This window comes from Punctularia strigosozonata, assembly GCF_000264995.1.
Source record: "Punctularia strigosozonata HHB-11173 SS5 unplaced genomic scaffold PUNSTscaffold_6, whole genome shotgun sequence".
NCBI lineage: Eukaryota > Fungi > Basidiomycota > Agaricomycetes > Corticiales > Punctulariaceae > Punctularia > Punctularia strigosozonata.
This window is the reverse complement of record NW_006767438.1, coordinates 1-15,380: the sequence shown is the minus strand read 5'-3', so window position 1 is coordinate 15,380 and position 15,380 is coordinate 1. Positions and strand designations below refer to the sequence as shown.

General features: G+C 53.2%; 5 protein-coding genes across 5 annotated transcripts; 2 read left to right on the top strand and 3 right to left on the bottom strand.

The window, feature by feature from the left end:
- Positions 1–119: 119 nt before the first annotated feature.
- Positions 120–3,866, top strand: PUNSTDRAFT_86704 (cytosine-purine permease). Its single transcript, XM_007383335.1, has 16 exons — positions 120–304; positions 358–448; positions 500–607; positions 659–718; positions 779–901; positions 960–996; positions 1,051–1,289; positions 1,348–1,538; positions 1,594–1,723; positions 1,775–1,815; positions 1,868–1,897; positions 1,948–2,367; positions 2,417–3,248; positions 3,300–3,464; positions 3,516–3,729; positions 3,781–3,866. Exons 1-12 carry the CDS (start codon positions 169–171, stop codon positions 2,247–2,249), a joined length of 1,488 nt encoding a protein of 495 aa, XP_007383397.1. The 5' UTR covers positions 120–168; the 3' UTR covers positions 2,250–2,367; positions 2,417–3,248; positions 3,300–3,464; positions 3,516–3,729; positions 3,781–3,866.
- A 1,083-nt stretch (positions 3,867–4,949) lies between these two features.
- PUNSTDRAFT_67540 (kinase-like protein) lies at positions 4,950–7,426 on the bottom strand (the record flags this gene model as incomplete). The annotated part of the gene is made up of 10 exons (XM_007383334.1): positions 4,950–5,375; positions 5,431–5,578; positions 5,632–5,835; positions 5,885–5,962; positions 6,019–6,092; positions 6,145–6,499; positions 6,555–6,661; positions 6,717–6,784; positions 6,842–6,866; positions 6,926–7,426. 10 exons carry the CDS (start codon positions 7,424–7,426, stop codon positions 4,950–4,952), a joined length of 1,986 nt encoding a protein of 661 aa, XP_007383396.1.
- A 182-nt stretch (positions 7,427–7,608) lies between these two features.
- On the bottom strand, positions 7,609–8,687 carry PUNSTDRAFT_86698 (uncharacterized protein). The gene is made up of 3 exons (XM_007383333.1): positions 8,121–8,687; positions 7,918–8,064; positions 7,609–7,865 (listed from the first exon to the last, which is right to left on the bottom strand). The coding sequence occupies exons 1-2, from the start codon at positions 8,650–8,652 to the stop codon at positions 7,934–7,936; spliced, it is 663 nt and encodes a 220-aa protein (XP_007383395.1). The 5' UTR covers positions 8,653–8,687; the 3' UTR covers positions 7,609–7,865; positions 7,918–7,933.
- Positions 8,688–9,041: 354 nt separating this feature from the next.
- Positions 9,042–10,743, bottom strand: PUNSTDRAFT_113370 (carbohydrate-binding module family 13 protein; the record flags this gene model as incomplete). The annotated part of the gene is made up of 8 exons (XM_007383332.1): positions 9,042–9,334; positions 9,395–9,440; positions 9,498–9,631; positions 9,694–9,867; positions 9,915–10,055; positions 10,109–10,230; positions 10,349–10,595; positions 10,650–10,743. 8 exons carry the CDS (start codon positions 10,741–10,743, stop codon positions 9,042–9,044), a joined length of 1,251 nt encoding a protein of 416 aa, XP_007383394.1.
- A 646-nt stretch (positions 10,744–11,389) lies between these two features.
- PUNSTDRAFT_86692 (uncharacterized protein) lies at positions 11,390–12,359 on the top strand. Its single transcript, XM_007383331.1, has 4 exons — positions 11,390–11,461; positions 11,528–11,672; positions 11,727–12,030; positions 12,088–12,359. The coding sequence occupies exons 2-4, from the start codon at positions 11,546–11,548 to the stop codon at positions 12,284–12,286; spliced, it is 630 nt and encodes a 209-aa protein (XP_007383393.1). The 5' UTR covers positions 11,390–11,461; positions 11,528–11,545; the 3' UTR covers positions 12,287–12,359.
- Positions 12,360–15,380: the final 3,021 nt, after the last annotated feature.

Genomic DNA, 15,380 nt, shown 5'->3' with positions numbered 1-15,380 from the left:
GAAAGTGACCATAGATCCGTTTCCCACGCATTTAAACCGTCTGCTCCCCGGAGCTCCGGTCATCTATCGAGTTCCACGATTGCGGCAAAATGACTCTGCCCAAAAAGTTTGCTCCCCCGCCCCGTCTCTCCCTGCCAGGACGACCGGCGCTCGTGCAATCTCCGAGTCATGGCGGACTCGACCGGGATAGACATAGAGAAACGGCCTCATGACGCGGCCTACGGAGGGCCAGAATCTGTTACGAACTCGACGTTTTCAAATCGGTGGACGAGGAAGTTGCTAAGTTGGGGAGTGGAAGCTAGAGGTGACTGTCTATACATTATCCACTGAGATATCGATCTTCAACTCGTCCTGCAGGTATACTACCGGTCCCCGTGGAACAGAGAACGGACAGACGATACAGCAAGGTTTTCTATTTATGGCTGTCATGGAACTTCAATATACTATCGTACGCCCATTAGCATCTCATCGAGCACACTGAGACCGACTCCGGGCTCAGGTTCTCTGCAGGAACACTCGGGCCGGTTGTCTTCGGTCTCGGCCTGCGTGATTCTTGCCTGGTTATCCTTTTCTTCAACTTGCTTTGTGCCGCCCCTCCAGCGTACTTGTCAGTGCCCTGCCATGCTCCCCATCTTTCATGTATTCACGATCATGCCAGTACTACATGGGGCCCGAAGACGGGGCTAAGACAGATGACCCAAGCGCGGTACTCGTTCGGGTACGTCCAGCTTTGCGTGTGGACTTTGCCGCATGCTCGCGAGCTGACATCTTTCGCTAGGTATTTTGGTGTGATTATACCAAGCATACTCAACATGGTCAACATGTGCGGGTTCTGCATCCTCAATTGCATTCTGGGAGGTCAGACTCTATCAGTTATCTCGGGAGGGAGTTTGAGCTGGACGTGAGTAATAATTTCGGCCAAATCTTTGGAAACACTTCTCATCTTCACGTCTGCGCAGGGTCGGAATCGTCATCATCGCGATTGTCTCGCTCTTTGTACGTGATCACCCTGCGTGACCTCTGCACTCGCTGACATTCACTGCCGTATAGATTTCATTTTGCGGTATCCAATTCCTTATCTGGTATGAACGGCTCTCGTGGCCCCCTATCCTCCTGGTGTACCTGGTCGCTCTTGGCGTGTCCGGGAAGCACCTCGCCAATCCTCCGCAAGCCGCGCCGGCGACCGCTGCCTCCATCTTATCCTTTGCTTCGACCATCGCAGGCTTCGTTATCACGTATTCTTCTCTTAGCTCCGACTATACCACGTACCTGCATCATGACGGACCCAGGTGCGAATTCCAGTATATTTTGTTGAGTGCTACTCGCTCATGTGGCAGTCTATGGAAGCTGGATCATCTTCTGGTATGCGTACCTTGGCTTCCTCGTTCCCATCGTCACTCTCCAGTGCTTGGGAGCAGCGGTGGCCAACAGTGTTTCCCTCGTTCCTTCCTGGGAAGCGGGATACACAGATGGTAATGTGGGCGGATTAATCGGTGCTATGCTGGAACCGGTTGGAGGGTTCGGCAAATTCCTCCTCGGTGCGTCAACTAGCCACTCTAGTATCCTGGATCTCACGTTCGGTTTCGTGAATAGTCCTGATGGCACTCAGCACCGTCGCGAACGTCGCGCCTACGTTCTACAGTTTCTGCTTGAGCTTTCAAGTTGCAGCCGCGTTTACAGCTCGCGTTCCCCGCTATGTTTTCTCTATCGTCGCAACCGCAATGTGCGTTTACATTGCTGCTTGCGTTGCGATGACCGCTTAATAGTCTTTCAGTGTGTTACCGATCTCCATAGTCGGCCAACACCGATTCTATGGTGAGTCCGATTCTCGGCATGTCAGCTGGAACTCAAACTTACTATGACATAGATACTCTCACCAACTTCCTTTCCGTGATCGGTACGTTTGCTCCACATTAACATTGCAACCGAATTTCGAGCCATCCACAGGGTACTGGTCCTCATGTTTCGCTGCCGTAGTCCTCGTCGAGCACCTCGTCTTCCGTAAAAACGACTTTGCGAACTACGACCTTACAGCCTGGAACGCGCCTCGTCGGCTACCCCTGGGCATCGCAGCATTAGGCGCAAGCGTTCTCAGCTTTGCTCTCGTGGTCCCCTGCATGAACCAGGTTTGGTTTGTGGGACCTTTGGGAAAAACTGCTGGCGACGTCGGTTTTGAGGTCGCCTTTGGCGCTACCGCCGTGCTGTACCCCCTTTTACGATGGATAGAGCGACGATTCACAGGACGATAACGGGCGGGACCTCTAGGACTACATACGCATGGATGTGGAGGGATGTTAATAGATTGCTTGGATTGCCTCGTCTACTCGTTGTAACCCTAGGTATAATGGCGCTATTATCGCGGGTACTGATGCCGTCATGAGTTTGTTTCGTGGTCATCTAAATCAGAACTCACTCTCTGATAACGATTCGGGGTTCGAAGGTGCGCAAACCTCGAGCCATGATCGCAAAGGGTTTAGCAAGGAGGTTTGAATACTGGATATGCATGGTTTGTCTCGGACTCCTGTCTTCGCGAGTATCAACTATGGGCGGAAGTTGCCTGTACGACTCCTTACCAGATTCTCGTCGTCGCGTTTTAGCAGGACGTAATACAAGCTTAGGCACTCCACCAGCCGAGCAGGTTCCGGTGATTCGACGATGTCCTCGAGGGCCCGCATGGATGTGAAAACGTCAGGAGGATCAGGGCGGAATAGTATAGGTCCGAATGCATGAAAGAACAACGGCGACGCAAAGACGTCACGCTTCGCAGCGAGAGATTCGAGTAAGGCTTCCTTGACAAGTCCAACTGCTGCAACGCGCATCTGCGGGTACGAAGCGTCCTCCGCAGTTCCTCCGAGCATCTCGAGCAGGGTATGGAACCGCAAACCGACGGGACAAAGAGACAGAACAAGCGCCAGTGTACGGAAGACGATGTGCCGTGTGATTGGATCCGGGTGGACGGACGCCAGAGCCGGCAGAATAAGAGTCAAAGGCGTGGCCATATCTGCAGGGAGTTTTCCAAAGGGATCGGTGGTTTCCTTGACTCTTTGCAAGGTCATGAGCAGAGTAGTGAGCGTCGAATCGAGGCCATGATTCGTCTGCAGCGACGTTAGACAAACGGGAAAATAGCGCGTGAGGACCTCCAAGGGGGCACGATCAGCCGGAGATGGTGAATGTGCAAGCAGCATCATATGACCCAGAGTTCGTTTCTCAGTCTTCCACGGATCTCGCCCTATGCTAGTCAGAAGCAACTCCATGAGCATCAGCATAGAGACTTGTATTTATTGTTGCCAAGTGCTTACTGAAGCAGATTCTACGACCTCCTCACCGTCTGCCCGGTCATCGCCATTGTCTGGTGGCATGGCTAGCTTTGGGAAGCATATCGCAAACGCGCGCTGCGCGTACATCGTGTGCAATGTCTCGGATAAGGACTCCAGGATATGCGTCAAGAAGTCTTCTATCAGAGACTGACAGCCGATGTGAGCACAATTCGTTCCGGATTGAACGTTGTTACTGACCCTGCACTCTTCTAGATCATTGTCTCCGACCGCGGTGTGCTTGGCCCATACAGAAACGCCCTCCGCAAGGCGCATCGATGCTGTTGCAAGCTCGCAGCCGCCGCTATCTGGTACTTCTATCCCATACTGTGAAATAGCCACTCGCAAGTCATCCAAGAGTGGGCGGATGGTTGCAAATGCTGATTTCTTCCCAAGCCGAATCCGAGGGATCGCTGTAGAATAATCAGTGAAACGCTAGGTATCATGCAACAATCGTCGCAAACCTCGCTGGTAGATGATGGCGATCCTAGTCAGCTGTGCGCCCAGATGCAGGTGTTGGTCGTCATCCTGCCGGTCGGCCATAGACAGTCGCTCCAGAACCTCCTGCGCAGCAAGTACAAGTTCTTTGGCGTTACCGACTTCTGCTATTAGAGTCAGAATATCCGAAGCCGCAGGATGTGTGCAAGGTATGAGCCGAGGAAGCAAGTATAAACAGTCCTGGCTATAATTTAGTCGGGAGAATTCAATGTGGAACAGGGAAGGGCTTATACCAGGTCGGAAGCCACATCATGATGCTGCAGGACGTCGTGAACTTCATTCAAACCACCGCAGCTACTTGAGTCATCCAGAATACTCGTTATTTGAACCGAAATGTCCTCCGCAGTCGGCTAACAGATATGCAGTTGAGCGCCGGAGCTTAGCGTTGTGGGAAGAGGTACTTGCTCGTTTATCCATTACGTCTGGTTCATCGCCGAGGGAGAATAGCGCGTATAACGAGATAAGTACATAGTTCCAATTTTGACTCTGTAGTAGCGTGACGATGTGCATTTGCGTGGCTATCCGCTGTTATCTCTTGTGACGTGACGCGACGGGTCTGCCCTACCGTTTGTTAACACTCCGAGGACGCCAGAGCTAGTGGATTGCCCCCACCCTCTCTTGACGTCTCGCTTGCAATGCGAATGCTTGGTGAGGTGTAGACTAATGCTTGACCCTCACTGACAAGTCCTGGCTCTAGGGGGAAGGTATACAGAGTACAGTGCCGTGTTTCACGCTTCCCCCTAGCCCAAACGAACGAAGCATTCAGGAGTATGGCCAACGAAACCATCAGATTCCGGGCTATGGTCCTTCCTTGAGTTCCCTACCCAAGAATGGTTTCATGATACAGAAGACGAGCGTTTGGCTTCGCTGAGCATTGCTTGGAAGGAAGCTATCGCACCGTAGCACTTAAATGGAATGTGTGAATACGCCTATCATACAGTCGACAACCGCTCATACAACCAACCACAGCAGAGAGTAATGAACGACGCCGAGGATGGCCGATACCCCGAGACCATCGAACCATGTGTCCACTAGCGCGAGCGCAAGCAAAGAGAGTAACGTAATTTTCGTCGTAAGAGTATAGTAAACCGGGGAGTATTGCAGAACGGTTAGTGTGTGGATCTATATTCACGAAGGTCAGATGTGCGGACAACGGCTGAGGGGTAAGCTAACCTTGTATGCGAGAATGGCGCCTTTCAGAGTCCGTATAGTGAGCATTCGAGTTAAATGTTCTCGGGGCTGCACGCGACGGAGCATCGTGTCCGCAATCGCGAGAGCAGAAGCGGCCTGAAGTACCGGAGGGGTTTCGTGATCGTTGGTTTCATCGTTATGTGTCGTGGGCATGTTCGCCTTCTCCGTCTCGCGTTCGCCACGCGAAACAGAACCATTTCCTTCGCGCGGGTTTGGTGTATCCTGAAGAAGATGACGGGTCCTTTCTGGCGTGTGAGACCTTGATCTGGCGATCTGGGACGGAAATTCCGGACTTGCTTGCCGAACGACGGGCACCAATACGCCAGGCGAGGTGTTATGGCTCCGACTGGGTGGCGTAGTCACTGGATCCAACTAGTCAAGATCATTAGGAAAAACTAATGTTAAGCATCGAGGCGTAACGGAGTACCTGGCCGGATCTCAGGGCGGTCAGGATCCGCTCGCACGAAGGTCGGTATTGCGGTAATGGCTTCAACAGATTCTCGAGCAGGAAAAGATAGGTAAATGGCAGCCGCCTAGAGGCGAACGTTTCCCGTAGGTTGTGCGAAGTTTGGAACCTAGGCAACGAGAAACTTCAACAAGGAACACCGGAGGGGGATGCGGTACCAACCCTGGATACGATGCAACCTCCTGCTCCAACCTAGCCAATCTGCCTTCTGTCTCGGCAGCCTCTGTAGCGTTCAGGTAGGGTAGCCGGAAGAAGAGCATCTTGTGGAGGACCATCCCAAGCGACCACATATCGGCTTTCGAATCAACCTGTCGAAGAAAACCTGTACTTGGCGAGCGAAGTGATTCCGGCGCGGTATATTCGAGCCTGTGATGGATGAGTGACGATTCCAGAGACGTTTACAAATGACACGTACGTTCCAGTATTTCCAGAGCGCAAAGAAGACGTTACCATATCCCGTGAGGTGCCAAAATCAGATAACATCGCTCTCGGGCTACATCCTCGTGTATGAATGACGGCGAATTTTGAGAACAGGCTAATGGCACGTACATGAGTTTGCCATCGTCCCACGTCAGGAGGACGTTCCCCGGCTTGAGATCCAGGTGTAGAATGGATTTGTCATGCTGCCAAGTGCGTTAATCCAAATGCACGATGACACGACCACGGAAAGTATACCAGAAATGACAAGCCTTCGACCATATCACCAAACAGGCTTCTCGTTTCTTCTGCACTCAGGAGATGTACGGCCCTCCACGTCCTTGTACTGCCAACTCTCGAACCGGTCCTCAACTCCGCTCGCAGGCGCTCTCGCTCTTCAGGAGGCGCGTGTTTCAGAGCGCGGAATTTCCTAATGCGATCCGTGCGGGAGTCTTCAGGGGTAGACGAGTTGGACGATGGCTGTTGATGGGAGGAGCGACCTTGGCGGGCTTCGATGAAATCATCTAGGCTGAATAAACCAAGGTTGGCAAACATGGATGCAATCGGCGAGTGAAAAACTTGCCTCCCCCCCTCGGCGAATTGCATCAGGATGCTACGGCACCCGGTGAATATGAAAGACGGCAGACACGATAACGGATGACACGCACTGCAAAGTGGGCACCTTGGGACCGAAAGACGAAAACTGACACGCCTCCAGCCAAGAGTGATGATAGGAAATAATGTTGGGGTGATGCAACTTCTCCAACAGCCGAACCTGGGACAAACGCGAGATGAGGTGGAGTCGACGACAAGGATTCCACAATACGTACCTCCTTGAGGATATCTAGTAGGTATGCATGGCTCTGTCCCACCGCTATCTTTTTGACGGCAAAATGGCCTACGCATTAGCTCATATGAGCGGTTGCGAGACAAACGGGTGCAGCTTCCGGCTAACCGAGCGGATTGCCGTCCAACACATGCTATTTGAGGAGAGACCATGTCAAGGCCATGTGCCTGGAGCGTTTACAACAACACTCACTTGACAAAGGAACACGCTGCCGCTAGCACCCATGCCCAGTTTGCACTCCTCCTTGAAGAACGCCCTGAAATACCCGTCCGCCATGTTCTCCCCTGTGAAAGCGTTCCCGTCCTCTCCCGAGGTTTGTGCTTCGCCTTCCTCCGTCTCATACGTGAGCGGAGGAGTTGAGGGCCTTGATAACGTTTCGTTAGCTACTTCCAGGAGCTGAAAGTAATCAGGCGCCCTCGAGCTCGAGTTCGCCGCACGGGCCAGGTCTTCGAGCTTAACGTCGTCCAGATCATCCACGGCTGTGTGTCCAGTGTCCTCAGAGAGAACTCTATGACAATAAGGGCATAACGCTGGTAACGCAGCCCGCGAGAGTGCGCCAGGCGAACGGCGAATTGAGATCGCGTGGCTCGTCGGGTTATAGAGCACGACCTGGTTTGATGCCTGAAGTATAGTGTGCCATTCCGATGGAACCAATGCGCTGTTGGGGGAAGGCGAACGGGACTCCTCGAACATAGAAAGTGCGTGTATGAAGGTAACGAACAAGCAGCGAGCGCCTGGTGCGCGCGTGGCGTATACATGGCACAGATATTATTACATATTTACCCTGCCTCCAAAGTCTATTGTTCTTGGCTATGGCAGGATTCAGTCCTACGCTAACATCAGACCGAACCTCTGGCGAGGGCCAAACGAGAACCGACAGATATAGCTATGAAAGCTCCACTCAAATTACGCAAAGAGAAAACACGGTCCAACGGTACGGTAATCTGAAGAACATGCGAATGAAATGCGGTCGATGTGCGAGATGTGTATGTCAAGTGGTCCGTTCCATGCGAGGATAGCGGTCATAAGGAGTGTGAAGAGGCGTAAGGCGTAGTAGTAGGGTCCCTGTGCTGCAGCCCGAACATAATTTACGATCTCCGCCAACGGAACCGTGCCCTCATACTCCGGAGCACTATGCAAAACGTGTGAGGTAGCGCTCTCGGAAGCGATTTGTTTCAACGAACCTCAAACCGAGTCAGTTCACCGCCAGAGGTGACGCATGAGGGCGCCGCCCGAGAGGATCATCACCACTAGCGTGGCAATGAATCCAGCAAAAGCTGGGTGGGAGGTGTATGTGGAGACAGAGCCAGAGCACCCAGTACATTGCCACCCTGCAGACGGATCAACGATCTGCCTTCAGTCATGACGACCTGACGACCTGACTTACCGCTCGCTAATGGTGTATAGCTCTGGGGCTTATACAGCGCAAACGTCAGAGCGTCGTTGGGCTGGAACAACCCCGGCGCTCTCGAGGGGTTCCTACCTCGATCGTCCCAGATGCTAAGCGTGTAGGTGGCCTGGGCCAGAGGCGTGTTCGGGTTTGCTTGGTTGTAGCTGTACGGGTCCCAGACCACGCTAGTAGCCGTTCCCGGTAGAACTCCATCAGTTGGCCCAACAGGGTAGGTGTTCCCGTTTTCGCAAATGGCGCTGACGGTGAGGTGGGAAGGGGTAGAGTAGAGCGACGTGAAGTTCCATGCGATGGTAACTTCTTGCGAAGGGGCTATCTTAAAGAAAGAGACGGTCGTTTGCGGAGGTTGGGTGATGGTCAGGCCACCGGCGGCTGCAGTCTGAGGGATGGAGAGGACAGTGGTCGAGCCGCCAGTGTTGGTCGACGCAGAGCCGGAGGCGGCTGATGTCGCCGAACCGCTGTTGCTGCCTGAGGCCGCACCCGAGGACGTCTGCGGGGCGGGCGAGGACATTGTCGCGAGGGATGTGCTGGGTCTCGGTGGTTGTCGTCGCGGTGAGAGGCAGGGACGAGGTTCACAGGGAATGAGCGACGCGGGACATCACAGCCTTTTGCGGCTAGCACAAGCCGTCTGCTCAACCTGGCGATGTTTTCAGTGTTCACGTTCAATACCCTTCGCTCTTTCCAACATAACACGCAGGGTGGTCTGTCAGCGGACGACTGGAGGTCGCGTAGATCGAATGGGCGATCCGAATGATTGAATTGCGAAAACGCGATTGCATTACATACGACGTGTAGTAGAGTACTATAATTAGAAACTCCTTGTATATGACGTTCCGGTGTCAAACTAATGCCCCCTCAAACCCGCTCGTAGACCACGAAGAACAGGAATCGTACTAGGGCTCACAACTCCCTCACAGGGTTCGGAGACCTGATCATCGTCGGTTTCGGCACGGAGGTCACCGGCGGCACACGTTTCTTCTCCATCCTGTCGCGCTTCGACGGCGACACGCTGATGCTCGGGAAGGGCGTGCACATTGACGAAGAAGCGGGAGGGTGGGCTGCCGGAGTCGGAGATTGGCCCTGGTACCAGGTCGACGTCCCATATACGCCCATCGGCAGGTCGTCGTCTGCTTGGCAGGACTCGAAGACGCCGGAGTCGTAGTTGGCGGGCATGTTCCAGTAGCAACCCATCGCTACGGGGGAGAACGCATACGTGAACGAGAGCTAGCGCGATGAGCTTTTCCTATACTAACTGTCGTATATGTGCTGGCAGTTTTCTCGTGCATTCGGACCCGTACACTGCAGGCGTCATCGATCAGTGCAACATTCCTAGGACGAGGAGATGGAATCACATACAGCACGGAAGCAGAATTCTTTCTCGGAGATGAAGCTCGTCCACTCGTGATACTGCAGGTTGGAACCAAACGTATTCCCGTAGACAAGACCTCCAACCGGGTTTCCGCGAGAATCAGCGCCATGAGGATCAAGTTCTGCGTACAAAGTTTAGATGGAGTCTTGTACACGTGAAGGTCGACTATCAACGAATACGCACCTCCACCGGAGTCACCCGCGGGGACGTTGATCTTCGTGAAATCGCCGACACCTGTCACTTGAACGTAGTCTGGAGTGCGGACGAAATGTACGCCCTGAAGAGTGCCATCCGGAATGATACGTGTGCCGCGACCCGACTTCGTGCACCACGCGACTTCCTCCCGCTCGGTATCGCCTGGAGCGGATGAGAAATCCATCACGGAAGTAGTCTCGGGAGCATACCGATGTTTCCGACGTTGGGAGGAGCCCACAGGCAGAAGTCGTCGGCGTCGTTGATCCAAGCAGTTTGACACATGCTAGACTGCGAAGATGCGCCACCGCATGCATTGGTACCGCTTTGTCCGGATTCGGTCTGGGAGGGCACTGAAGAGACGAAAACTCAGCGATGAATGGGTCTGCAATCGCCTTCCACTCACGTTTGTCGGACATGTAGCCAACGTTCCAAACCTGGTTGGGGTTCCCGCCATCACACGTCCAGAGCTGGACTTGAGTACCATCATTGAGGCTGCCGCTGGGCAAATCGAGACATTTTCCGTGGCTAGAAACGGTTATTTAGTTGGCCAAGTCGCACTCGGCATGCGACTCACTCGGTCCACGCCAGACTGGGTAAGCGATAGTTAGTAGCCTTAATTTCGAGATACATGTTCGAAACGCACTGATTGTCGCCGTATGCCGTGTAGTAAAATTTCTGGTTGGCATCGCTGCCGCTGCAGTCCCAAACTTGTAGCTTGACGCCATCGACATCCTGACCACCCGTCACATCTAGACACTTGTTGGACGAGGTCTTGACTTGGCCATTGTCGAAAGTCCAGAGTTGGTCGGAGGCGCCCGTGCACGACGTAAGAGTCACGGGTGCCCCGTTTCGATCATCCGCTCGCAAGCACTTCGCGGCCGAGTTACCAGCTGCGATCTCATATCAACATGGCCCGCCGTTGAAACAGAATGCGATGGACGTACGTTCCAGGAGCAACTGGCCAGTGTAAGCCGGTGTTTGAGCGACGACGAAGACCGCTGAGAGAACATATGCAACGAGCGTAGATTTCGAGAACATGCTGATGATTCCCGGCTAGAACAACGCGAAGACTCGAGTTGCAAACGATGGTAGGGGGACGTCGAGGGGAAGTCGACAGCACGACTGAACGGCGAACAGCCTTTTTATGTGTTGGTCGACCGAATCTTCCATTCTCGGCAAGCAAGTTGATTGACTGGTGAAACAGCAAGCGACAACCGACAGCGGCCAAAGACGAAGCGACTGAGAAGCATCCAACGTTCGGGCGGCAGAGGCGATGGCTCTTCACTCGACATTCCCACGCTTATTCTGCCTTCGCCCAACTACGCCGACCGTCTTGCCCAATGGTCTCTCACTCACGCTTTCCGTATCCTAAGTCTGCGTCTGATCTAGGATCAGTGACCTGGGGTCAACACATGTATCGACGACGGGTCGCATTTTCTCTTCGACGCCGACCTTGATGGTGTGACTGGCTATGGGCTATTCCCTTCAAGTTCGTGACGCTTCCTTGCTCGTTGTAACGTCGCGCACTTCATGGCTGCCCGCCTGTTATGGATACGCCCGCCTACGATGCAGAGTTCGCGGCTTTGAGGCGAGTTACGCGTTGCCTAGGACGCGTCGGGACATACGCGTGACGTCAGAGGCCGCACATCCAGCTCCAACCTCTTGCCTTCGCCGCTCACAGATGCTGGTGCTTGGAGATGACGCAGAATATGACGTCCGGTGCGCCACGGCAGTGCTCGACAACGTATATAAGCTGGTCAGCCCGTCCCCTTTCTGCATATCGTCCGTAACTCACACATCAAAACATTAATACATTCGCAAGACCTTACCCAACTTCGTCATGTCCAATTACACCGACAGCACCTCCACCCACAACGACTACGTCGGAGGCCCGGGCAGCGTAGGCCGCATTCCCGGCGCTGACCAAGCAACCTCGGGGAGTCAATTCGAGGCCGTCTTCGCGAAAGGTAAACCTACGAGAGCTCACAATGTGTACGACGTTGCTCATGCACACACAACAGACCAATCAGGCCGCACCATGAAGCCTGGCCAGTTCCACTCTGGTGAGACACGTCCTGACGAGCACATTCCTGCGCCGACTGGCCGCGATCGACCTCCGAGGCACGACGTTCGAGGCGCAGACTTCACGCGTGGGGTCGATCAGAGCGACAACGCCACTCCCGTCACTAGAGTGGAGACACCCATCTACAGTTCTGCATCTGGGCCAGGTGGATACGATCAACCGCCATCGGATATCAGACAACTTAATGAGCCGCGTGTGAGCGAAGTTGTCGTCGACTCTAACCCATGGGCATCGAGGACCAGGTAGGTTAACGGATCGCTACGTACTCTATGCTCGTGTATATTGAATTTCTGTTGTAGTGCGAGCGATACCCTGAACGGCGCCACTTCACAAGACGTGCACGGCGGCTACGGTCACCCTGGCCAAGGTCAAAGTAGCGCACAATTACATCACGACGGTGCTCACAGTCACCGAAAGCGCGCGGAGGAGGGATTAGGCAGGTACGGCGAAGGCGACGATAGCCTGGTTCACGGCAACGTCGGTGACCAGGCACAATAGATACAACAGTAGCGCCCACATGAAATACATTGTACCATAACCCACTGTAGTCCTTGCATCCCGTTCAAATTGCTATGCTCGCATGAAGTCGGTCAAGCATTGATAACGCGGATGTAACTTTCGGATACACGCATCGCTCACATGTCGTTAATCCTAGATTCTCGCATCTCCAAAATGCTCGATAAATCTACCCCTGTCCCTGTGACGTACTTTGGTAATCAGTAGTCTCGAAACCAGACGCTCTGTCGGTACGACCACCTAAACGCAAACGAGCATCGAGTACCGTAGGTCGTATCCGAGAGTTATTCTTAGTAGACTTTGACAGAATATGTCGAATGTCACTCACAGTCAAGTCTTGTCACGTCAATGCCAGCTCGTTTGGTTCAGGTGGTCTACCGCGAGAGCATCTGGTGATAGTCTCGAATCCAGCCGCCCTATCTCAAGCGCACCAAACTCAAAGCAAAGATAAAGGTTTGGAGTCGGTGCTGGATCCGAGCTAAGGGTAAGGTAGACAGAGTATGTCGAAAGTCGCGCAATGTCAAGTCTTGTTATGTCAACGTCGGATTTTGAGTTCTGGTGCGCTTGCGCTAGAGCGTCTGGTGAGTCTTGCTCGAGCGGGGGTGGGTCCTACGTGACCGTAACGGCGGCTGCCACGAACTGTCAACGCGCATCGTCCGGATATGGTATCTTCGGATTTCTGCTACATACTTTCATCACGCTGCCATCTAACTGACAGCGTATTCGACATGTCCGCGCTTGATAACGACTACGAGCCACCTTTCGACGGCGACGAACTGGATAACGAGTGGTTCTTGAACTCGTTCGGCCTGATCGATGACCCGGACTCAGACACGGACGCGGACACAGGCGATGTAGACCCGGATCTGGATCCGGAGCTAGACGACGACGAGGATAATATGGGAGATGACACGGATGATGGAGGGGAGGATGAGATGATGGATGTTGAGTGGAGGGCTGGATCCGAGTGCAAGTGGAGAGCAGAGAGCTCGAGAGAATAGTGCGATGTCGCGCGTAAGAAGTGCAAGTCACTTTATAAGTGAAGAGACTTCCTCCTGGGTTCCCGAGCCTTATCAGAAAGCTATCCTTGTGTTCGGACGGAATTGAGGCTCAATTCCGTCGGGTACCTAAATCTGTGCAGAATTATCGTGGGAATCCGAATATCACACTCCCATGACCGTGGGAATGCTCCTTCGGCCGCTACGGCCGATTTACTGAATACATGGAATTGAGGATTGGACAGAGTGGGTCTATTAACTTGGGTCATTATCATCCTCCGAAAATCCCTCCATGCTATAGAATCAATGGACACTAGGCTGCATAGCCACACAGCAAGTTTTGGCTCTCCAGATAATAAAATATCTCTTTCAAAATCAGTGAAGAAAACCAAACTAAATTTGTGCATTCACACACCCGAGTATAAGTGTTAATGTTGTAATATCAAATATTGTGGATAAATGATGCAGTAATATGTGGGAATAATGTGGCATTGTAAAAAGTTGAAATAAACGTGTGATATGATAACTCACTGATCTTACATTCAGAAAACAGCTTTGGTGTGGTGTCATACTGGTCTGGTAAATTGGATAATATTTGGGGATATGGGTGGCACAACTGGCTTACAATGACCTAAGGAGTAGAGGTTCTCAAATTGACTATTCAGGTAGATATCCTTTTCAAAGCCATTTAGGAGCTGAGCACAATATTTTCTGACTGGGTTAGCTTTGTCTCAATCCTTACACATTGACTAAGGTCATGGGTTTGCATGCCATGCAGAAGCATGCTGGAATTTATTCACTATGTTCAGTCCTGTGTAAGGCATTGCATCCCTGGTATACTCATCTTTCTGGGAGGAAAAACCTCGTATGGCGTGGAATAGGGCCCTAAGAAATTGTAACACAACTTTACAACATTCAGCTCGATTTTAGACGTATTATGAGTTGGCTTTCGCAATTTTAGGCGTCCGCGTCGGATGCTCATAAAATCGAGTTCATTATTTGCCACCGTTCGGGCATCTCGGGCGGAGTTCGCCGCCGCGGACACTGCCACAGAAAGCGGAGGCGCGTCGTGACACCGCCACCGAAAGCCGCGGGAAGGCGGGAGGCGCGTCGTGACACCGCCACGCAAAGCGGAGGCGCGTCGTGACACTGCCACCGAAAGCCGCGGGAAGGCGGAGGCGCGTCGTGACACTGCCACAGAGAGCCGCGGGAAGGCGGAGGCGCGTCGTAACACCGCCACCAAAACCTGACGCCGCAAGAGTGTGGCGGGCGGCGGGTCCATCCGCCGCCGCAGAGGCGCGTCGTGACACTGCCACCAAAATCCGCCGCCGCAGAGGCGCGTCGTGACACTGCCACCAAAATCTGCATGCACGGAGGCGCGTCGTGACACTGCCACCAGAATCTGCGGAGGCGCGTCGTGACACTGCCACCAAAACCTGACACCGCAAGGGTGCGGCGGGCGGCGGGTCCATCCGCCGCCGCAGAGGCGCGTCGTGACACTGCCACCAAAATCTGTACGCACGCAAGGACGCGCGTCGCGACACTGCCACAAGGTGGCGCGGAAATGTGCCGCACTGGGCCAGCCGCGTCGTGACACTGCCACGAGGTGGCGTGAAAAAATCACGAGCGACCGCGTGGTGACAAGCCATAAGTAAGTGTTAAGTAAGCGTTAAGTAAGCGTCTGAGTCAGCCATTCACACCCTTACTTGGGCTCAGCGCAGGAGCATTGTTGAAGTTAATAGGGCGTTCTATAGCTCAAAAAATCGCGGTTCAACGTGGCTATAGTACTAGCATGGTATGACACATCCCAGGTCGAGGTGTATAGCCACATGAGCATAGTTTGGGGACATAAATCGAAATAAATCGCCAAAGTAATATCTGATGCTTATCGAAAGGGAAATGGCTGGGAGACATACATTTAGGATCTTTGAACATCACATCGACATCAGAAAGCACCCTCCGACGCATATATGAGGTGGACTATACTTGATCTGATCGACATAGAAAACCAAAACAAGCCGATCACTCTGGATATCAGATGGAACGAAGGGAGAGCATCGTAGGATCAGCGATGGGAA